Source organism: Cucurbita maxima, unplaced genomic scaffold (assembly GCF_002738345.1).
Source record: "Cucurbita maxima cultivar Rimu unplaced genomic scaffold, Cmax_1.0 Cma_Scf00066, whole genome shotgun sequence".
In the NCBI taxonomy this organism is placed as follows: domain Eukaryota; kingdom Viridiplantae; phylum Streptophyta; class Magnoliopsida; order Cucurbitales; family Cucurbitaceae; genus Cucurbita; species Cucurbita maxima.
In genome coordinates this window covers 284,121-292,393 of record NW_019272082.1, presented here as the reverse complement: position 1 = coordinate 292,393, position 8,273 = coordinate 284,121, and the positions used below count along the sequence as shown (strand labels likewise).

Here is an 8,273-nt window from a genome sequence, read left to right as displayed (position 1 = left end):
AAAAAAAAAAAAAAAAAAAAAAAAAAAAAAAAAAAAAAAAAAAAAAAAAAAAAAAAAAAAAAAAAAAAAAAAAAATCCAAAAAATAACAAGAAAAATACTAGTAAATATCCACAAGTCTCCAACCGAAGTTATGGCTAACAAAGTGGGTCTTATGTTCAACTTCAATTATTTTCAAAATAGGGAGAAGAAAACCCGACAATATATCATATACTCTCCATCATTGGTTCATAATGTGAGATCCATATAGAGGCTCGTAATGACTTTTGGACCGTCTTCCTAAGGAAGTTATTTGCATGGATAAATATTAAGCTGAACTCTTAAAAATAATAGATTGAAGTTTTACCCTATGATTTACTTATTTGGATAAACTACCATATTTAAAATAATGGGTCACAAATAGAAAAGATTTATTAAGATTGATAATGATGTCCTTGACCAAACTAATAGTTACTAAATCAACTATAGAAATAAGAGTTATTTAGTATAATATTTCATTGAGATTGTCTCGTGGGAATACTTGACCTACACAACGAGTGCAATTGTTTTAAATTACTAAATACCATACCATAAGAAAATATTTATTGGGTTTCAAATTTTATCAAAGTTGTTTGATTTTTATGGTAGAATTGGTAAATAATTTATAAGCCCTTTTAGAGAATTTTTATTATCATTTAATTTTAGTATCAACACGTTAAGCCAAAATTAGATTTGCCTATGCTAAGCAACTAGAAGGTTTGATAAGCGCCAACAATGCTGGATTTTGCAAAGCTAGAGCTCCTTCTAGAATCCTTACAAATGTTCACAAAAAAAGCCAACTCTTAACGAATTGATGAAGTCAAATCAGCCACATTAAAAGTAGAACTTATATTATACTCACCTCTGAGATCTAACTTGTATGCATTGTCATTGATCCGCTCTAGTACTTGAAAAGAACCATCTCCTCTTGATTTAAGTTTAGACTTTCTCTGATTTGGAAACCTTTCCTTTCTAGATGAACCCAAACCGAGTCACCTTGTTTAAAAATCAATTTCTTTCTTCCTTGGTTCTTGTGCGTGACTAGTTTTTTATTTTTGTTTTCAATTCTTTCTTTTATGTCTTTGTGAATTTTTTTTTTTTTATGTATTCGGCTATTGAAGAAGCTGCATCATTAGTAAACATATTAGGTGGCAAAGGTGATAAATCTAGAGAAGTTAAAAGATTAAATCCATACACAACCTCAAAAGGTAAACAATGAGTGATGCTATGTATTGCTCTATTGTGTGCAAATTCAACAAAAGATATGGTCTCTTCCCAAGACTTAAGATTTTTTGAAAATTAGTGACCTAAGTAACGCTCCTCATGTTTTATTAACAACCTCAGTTTGTCAATTAGTTCTGGGTGACAAGTTGTAGAAAATAGAAGCTTAGCTCCCAACTTTCCCCACAAAACTTTTCAAAAATGGCTTAAAAATTTTAAATCCCTATCACTAACAATGATTTTGGGAATACCATGCAATCTAACCACTTCCCTAAAGAATAGATTAGCAATGTTGGTAGCATCATTTGTTGGTTACCTAGAATGAAATGTGCATCTTACTAAACCTATCAACTACCACAAAAATGCTATCATGGTGTCTTCTAGTTTTCAGTAATCCTAGAACAAAATTCATGCTAATGTCAATCCATGGTTCACTAGGAACATGTAAAGGTGTGTAAAGACCATGTGGTTGCGCCTTAGACTTAGCCTCTTACATTTAAAACATTGCCGGCATACTTTGTGTTCACATCTTTCCTCATTTTCAACCAATAAAAATGTTCACACAACATGCTATATATTTTAAATTCTCCAAAATGTCCCATAAGTCCTCCCTCATGAGCCTCCTTCACAAGTAACTCTCGAATATAACACATAGGGATACAAAGTTTACCCTTCCTAAAAAGCATATCATCGAACACAATATGATCTTGCACATGTTTTCCTTCTAAACATTGCATATACACATCATAAAATTCAGATTTTTCAACTTTATACAATTCAACCATGTGTTTAAAACCAAGAATTTTTGCAGTAAGGGATGAAAATAAAGCATACCTTCTTGATAATGCATCTGCGACCACATTATCCTTCCACTTTTTGTAATGGATTACATAAGGAAATGTCTCAATGAATTCTACCCATTTAGCATGTCTCCTATTTAGTTTTGTTTGGCTTTTGAGGTGCTTCAAACTTTCATGATCCGTATGAATAACAAACTCTTTTGGCCACAAATAATGTTGCCAAACTTGCAAAGCCCTCACAAGTGCATATAGCTCTTTGTCATAAGTCGGATAGTTGAGTCGTGCTCCATTAAACTTTTCACTCAAGAACATGATTGGCCTTTTTTCCTGCATTAAAACAACTTTTATGTCTATCCCACTTGCATCACATTCAATTTCAAAAGATTTATCAAAGTTAGGTAAAGCAAGACAAGGTGCATTGGTTAATTTATCTTTTAGTTCATTGAATGCATTCTCTTGTTTTTCCTTCCATTCAAATTTTACATGCTTTTTAACAAGTTCATTCAGTGGTGTGATGCTATGCTACTGAAATTCTTAATGAATCTCCTATAGAAACTAGCCAAACCATGAAAAGATCTTACCTCGGTTGCATTTGTGGGTGTTGCCCATTCTCTAATAGCCTTTACCTTTTCTTCATCAACTTGTACTCCATTCTTTCCAAATAAGAACCCTAGGAAGTTGACTTGGTCTAGACAAAAACAGCACCTTTTGAAGTTGGCATAAAGCTTCTCTTCTCTAAGTTTAAACAAAATTTCTTAATGTCACACAAATAATGAGAGGAAAAATTGTACAAGATAGTATGGAGAAAATTCTAATATATATTTTTTATAGTCTTTTTTATTTGTAATTAGTGATGTAATAGAAAGTTGGTGACATTTTATTTGCAAAGATGTCACACAAATAATGAGAGGCAAAATTGTTTGTCATATTTGTAACTAGAGAATGTGTAAGTGTTTTTCTTCCTTCTCTATCATAAAGTTGTGCATAGTGTCACAACCATACTATGAAGAGAGTAGGTTGTGACCCTCACGCAATGACAAAGCAAAGAGGCGTCCCTCAAGTGACGCCATCTGGCCACATGCGGGCCAATATAGAAGAGTGCCATGATGCGTTCGAGGAGGACGATGCATCATCCAACACACCACCACGCAAAGTAGGCATTGAAGACAAGTTGAGACATAAGCAATACAGAGACATCAGACTAGACATGAAGGACAAAGATATGCTTGTTGAAGGGTCGGGTAGGGCCCCGGACCTTAACCTCAAAAGTCGGGGTTTCAGATGAAATTTAGGCATGCGGTTCGGGAGTTAAGTCTGTCCATATGAAATATGAATGCTTGCCAAGTTTGGTGTCAATCGGACCCCGGACGGACAATGCACGACACCGTAAGACCGTTCACCAAAATCATGTCTACGCCTGGAAGAATGAAAATGGCTCAAAATGTACTATAGGGGTACCATGGTGTTAGCTCTCCACCACCTCTGTGCCCTGTGGCCTAAATGAGCTACCCATTGGCACATACGTGTGTCATAGTGTGGGCGAGCGTGCCGAGACGAGTGTCTCGGGTGACTTCCTTTGAAATGGATTTTTAAAGGACAGTACCAAACGACACGGGTGTGCCAGTATTGGCCCTAGCCTGTGTGTTGGAGGTTGCTACATACACCCGCTATCCGGTACGGTATCCATATATGACACGGCATGGGCACGGGAGGTTCAATGCCTCAATAGAACCTAGATGGATGGATGTTCGGAAGTCTCGATGAGATGAAAGACACGCGGGCCCATTCTTGATGGTATGACCGAGGAGTTATGATGGCCGACGACATCCTGAGACTCGGGATGGCGTCAAGACATATGGACCCTATCGATGGGGACCAAGATGGCAAGGTGAGATGCGACATTGCATTGAGAGACCTTGGCCCGAGCAGAGCCAAGGTCGAGTCGAATGACTTGGTCTAATGTAGAGGCAAGTTGGATGTGTCGCAGACGATTGAACATGCACGCGCAGGCAACGTGTGTGCTTGAACAACCTTGAATTTTGCACAAGCGATATTCGATTCGCAAAGACAAACCTCGCCTAAGGTCCGACGAAGCCACAAAGCAGGGGCAAAAAATATATATTGGGGCTTAATTCCCCTTAAGGCTAGTCGTGAGCGTGTCAAGATCACGAGGCCGCATGGTGAAAAATGTAGGACTGTGACACATAGCTCTAGAGTCGACCATTATGCTCTTGGCCGGTCTATGGTTTAACCTAGTCCTCAATGTACACAAGACCTTGTTCTGTTGACTCTTTTGTCTCTCTCACTCTTTTCTGGAAAGAAAATAAGTACTTTAAGGCCCCTAATGCAAGGTTTTCAATTCTTTGCCTTGGAAGGCACAAAGATCCACTATTTGTGGGTATTCAGATTCTCAATAGACCACGTGTATATGAAGTAGGACGAGGATCATTGACTGTAGTTTCTGGTTGTGAAGTCCTTGTCATGGATTTCTACCTCTCTTTTTTAAGGATTCATTGATATGAATCAAACAACTGATCACTTCCATGTACCCGAACAAGCAATTACAAGAAGCAATACAAAGAAGATTCAAGTATCAAATCAAGAAAATAATGGAGTGGCTGACATTGGAAAGTGATTAGAAGACTTGTCATTGGTAGTTCAACTACCAATTAAGACAATTTATGAATGCCTTATTTTCTTCAATTTGTATTTAAGAGCATTTATTAATAGTTTGTATGAATGCCTTATTTTCTTCAATTTGTATTTAATAGCATTTATTAGTGATTTATGGTTAGTTGCTGAACTTTATTATGTTAGGGTTATCTTTTGGGCCTATTTAAAGGCATGTAATATTCATGTATGGGATGAATTGTTGAATACAAACAAAACCTTTGTGTTTTCTTGATACCCTTTTGGTGTTATTCTTTTTCAAACCTTGCTTTAGGTTTGATGTTTAAACCGATTCATTGAATTAGTTTTGATCAAGCTAATTCGGGAGTGAATTGTCTTGGTATCTAAGAGTGACCATCATAGATTCCAAGTTCGATCTAAGAGTCATTCATCTTCTAACCAACTCTTGGTTGGAATCAATCTGTTAAGTTAGTTTTCTCTGCGAACGTTTTGCAAGAATTATAGAAGGACCTCTAGCTTTGCAAATTTCAGCATTGTAGGCCCTTATCATTCATAGTCCACTCATACAGTTGAGATATGTTTCAAAGTAGTTGAGATATGATTCAAAGTAGTTGAGATATGATTCGAAGTATTCAAAATTAATATGATTTAAAGTAGTTGAGATATGATTCAAAGTATTCAAAGTACCAAGATTTTGATTTTAGGAGATTGCAAGTAGATTTGTAAGTAGATCCATAGTTTACTATTTCTGTGGGTGTATAACCCTATAAATATTGGAATTGTGTACCTCTAATCAATTGAGTCAGAAAATAATAATAAAACACTGCAGCTTTGATCTATTCCTATCTTTTTCAATATCCCTTCCCCCAGCAAATTTGGTATTAGAGCCAAGTTCTCGGCAACACGAGAGTGAGTGATTATTTTTCACAAAATGAAAATGACAGTAGCTGGTTTTTCTTTCTTTGCACCACTGTTACCAATTTTTAATTGTGAGAAATATTAGTGGTGAAGCATCAAGATGAAGACCTTGCTCACATCGCAGGAGCTTTGGGACTTGGTGGAGCACGGGTTCGTTGGTGTATTAGAACCCGCAATAGAAGAAAAGAAGAGACTAAGAGAAACCAAGAAAAATGATGCCAACGCTCTGTTCATTATTCAGCAAGCAATTCATGTGACTATTTTTTCACGAATTACAGCAGTAACCACATCAAAGCAAGCATGGTCAATTCTACAGAGGAAGTTTCAGAGAGATTCAAAGGTCATAACAGTGAAATTGCAATCTCTAAGACGTGATTTTGAAACTCTGCTCATGACGAATGACGAATCAATTGCTTATTTTTTGTCAAGAACAATGAAAATAGTCAGTCAGATGCATACCTATGTTAAGAAAATTTTAGATGAAACAATTGTTGCAAAGGTGTTGAGAAGCTCAACTCCAAAGTTTGACCATGTGGTGGCTGCCACAGAAGAAACTAAGGATTTATCAATACTCTCCATTGATGAACTGATGGGCTCACTTCAATCTCATGAGGCAAGAATCAATAGATCATCAGAAAGGAATGGAAAAGACACTTGGTAATGGAAAAGGCACTACAAGTGAAGGAGACAACCGACAAAGAAGGCAACGAAAAAGAAAATATTCATTTAGCAAATAGAAGTCGTGGAAGAGGAGAATTTCGCAGCTTTCATGGTGGTCATGATAATAGGGATAGATAGAGAAATGATGGACAAAGGCAATTCAATGAACAAAGGAATATCATACAATGTTACCATTGCAGAAGGTATGGGCACACAAAAGCTAATTGTTGGTATAAAGATCAATGAATGAATTTTGCAGTAGAAGAAGAAGAAAAGCTTTTTATGGCATGCACTGATATTAATCCAAAGAAAGGTGACTTATGGTTTGTTGATAGCGGATGCTCAAACCATGTGACTGGTACCAAATCTTTATTCCAAGAGCTTGACGAGACGCAAAGAATTAAGGCGCAACTTGAAAATACAAAAGAGATACAAGTTGAGGGTAAAGGCACAGTAAAAGTCGAAACCAGTCATGGTAAGATAAAACTATTAGATAATGATCCAAAAGAGATGACAGTTAAAGAGATTACAGTTGAAGTTTCTCCAGATGAAGAGACAAGGGTCAACTCCAGTACATCTCCTATTGCCTCCACTGTAACACAAAATCTACTCCAGTACATCTTCTAGTGCCTCCACTGCAACACAAAATCTATCAAATTCATCATCTTCAGCATCACTAAGTAGCAACTCTTCTCTTGAAGAATTTTCGGATAAGACACCTCCAAAGAAATATAAATCTTTAGCTGACATATATGCATCATGTCAATTTTCTCTTACTATTTCAGACCCTATGAGTTATGAAAAAGCAGGTGAAAAAAAGAGTGGAAGAAAGCCATGGTAGAAGAGTGCAGTCCATTGAGAAAGTCATAGTGGAACATGGGATATGGATGACTGGCCAAACGAAAAGTTTTATGGAGATTTATATGAGACATGGAGCCCATTGTAGTGGCCTGTTGATTAGTTTGATGAAAATTTACAAGTAGTATATGTAACACAACTAGAGGGATTCATAAAAAAAGACAAAGAAACAAAGGTGTACAAGCTGAGACAGACATTATACGGGTTAAAAGCAGACATACTTACTAAGGTTTTGTCAAAAGAAAAGTTCTGCAAATTCGGACGATTACTTGACATCTGCAACTTTGAATCAAGGGGGAGTGTTGAGATATGATTCGAACTAGTTGAGATATAATTCAAAGTATTCAAATTTGAGATATGATTTAAAGTAGGAGATATAATAAAAAGTATTCAAAATTGAAATATGATTTAAAGTAGTTGAGATATGATTCAAAGTATTCAAAGTATCAAGATTTTAGGAGATTGGTAGTAAATTTGAATTTAAGTATGATTTCCATAATTTACTATTTCTAATTAGTGTATAAGCTATAAATATTGGAATTGTGTAACTCTCGAAGCAATAATAGAGCACTGCATCTTTGATCTATTGCTATCTCTTTCAATAACCCTTTCCCCAACACACTCCTTCACCCATTGTTAGAATTTATGCTCTAAAGTCTTATAATTAATTATTTAATAATTATTTTATTCACAATTTTCTATTATCCCTTGTATGGAAAATCAAAGGTGTCACGATATGAATTTTAAGATTTCGAAACTCGGATCGAAAGTAAAAAGACGAAAGCGAAGATAAATAAAAATATAGGTAAAATAAAATAAAATAAGAAAATGCAGTAAAATTAAAATGAAATTAAGTTAAACAATACCACGTTAAAATACAATTACACGACTTTAGATTTATTACAAAGGGAAAATGGATTTGAATACAACTAAAAAATGAAATACGGAAGATTGAAAAAGAAAGAAAGACTGAAGTTCCACAACGACCCCCTCTCTGACTGCATAACTCTCGAGCACTCCTCTACCTTGACTCGCAACCTGCATACACTTGAAAAAGAAAGGAAAATGGGGGTGAATTTATAAATATACATAGTAAGTATCTTGTTTGTAGGAACAATTTATGTAGTGTAACCAATCTTCGATCTCTACCAATTGATTAGTCCGAGACT

General features: G+C 35.6%; 1 protein-coding gene across 1 annotated transcript; it reads left to right on the top strand.

Annotated features, from left to right (window-relative positions):
- The first annotated feature begins 5,686 nt into the window (after positions 1-5,686).
- LOC111472160 lies at positions 5,687-6,873 on the top strand. Its single transcript, XM_023117811.1, has 3 exons — positions 5,687-6,199; positions 6,317-6,449; positions 6,506-6,873. The coding sequence occupies exons 1-3, from the start codon at positions 5,687-5,689 to the stop codon at positions 6,871-6,873; spliced, it is 1,014 nt and encodes a 337-aa protein (XP_022973579.1).
- The last annotated feature ends 1,400 nt before the right edge of the window (positions 6,874-8,273 follow it).

What these genes read in the sequence shown, in the direction of transcription:
- LOC111472160 (XM_023117811.1), top strand. Translation starts at nt 5,687, where the DNA reads ATGAAGACCTTGCTCACATCGCAGGAGCTTTGGGACTTGGTGGAGCAC. An exon ending in GCTCACTTCAATCTCATGAG is followed by an intron (nt 6,200 to 6,316) that starts GCAAGAATCAAT and finishes ATATTCATTTAG; the next exon opens with CAAATAGAAGTCGTGGAAGA. An exon ending in CAATGTTACCATTGCAGAAG is followed by an intron (nt 6,450 to 6,505) that starts GTATGGGCACAC and finishes TGAATTTTGCAG; the next exon opens with TAGAAGAAGAAGAAAAGCTT.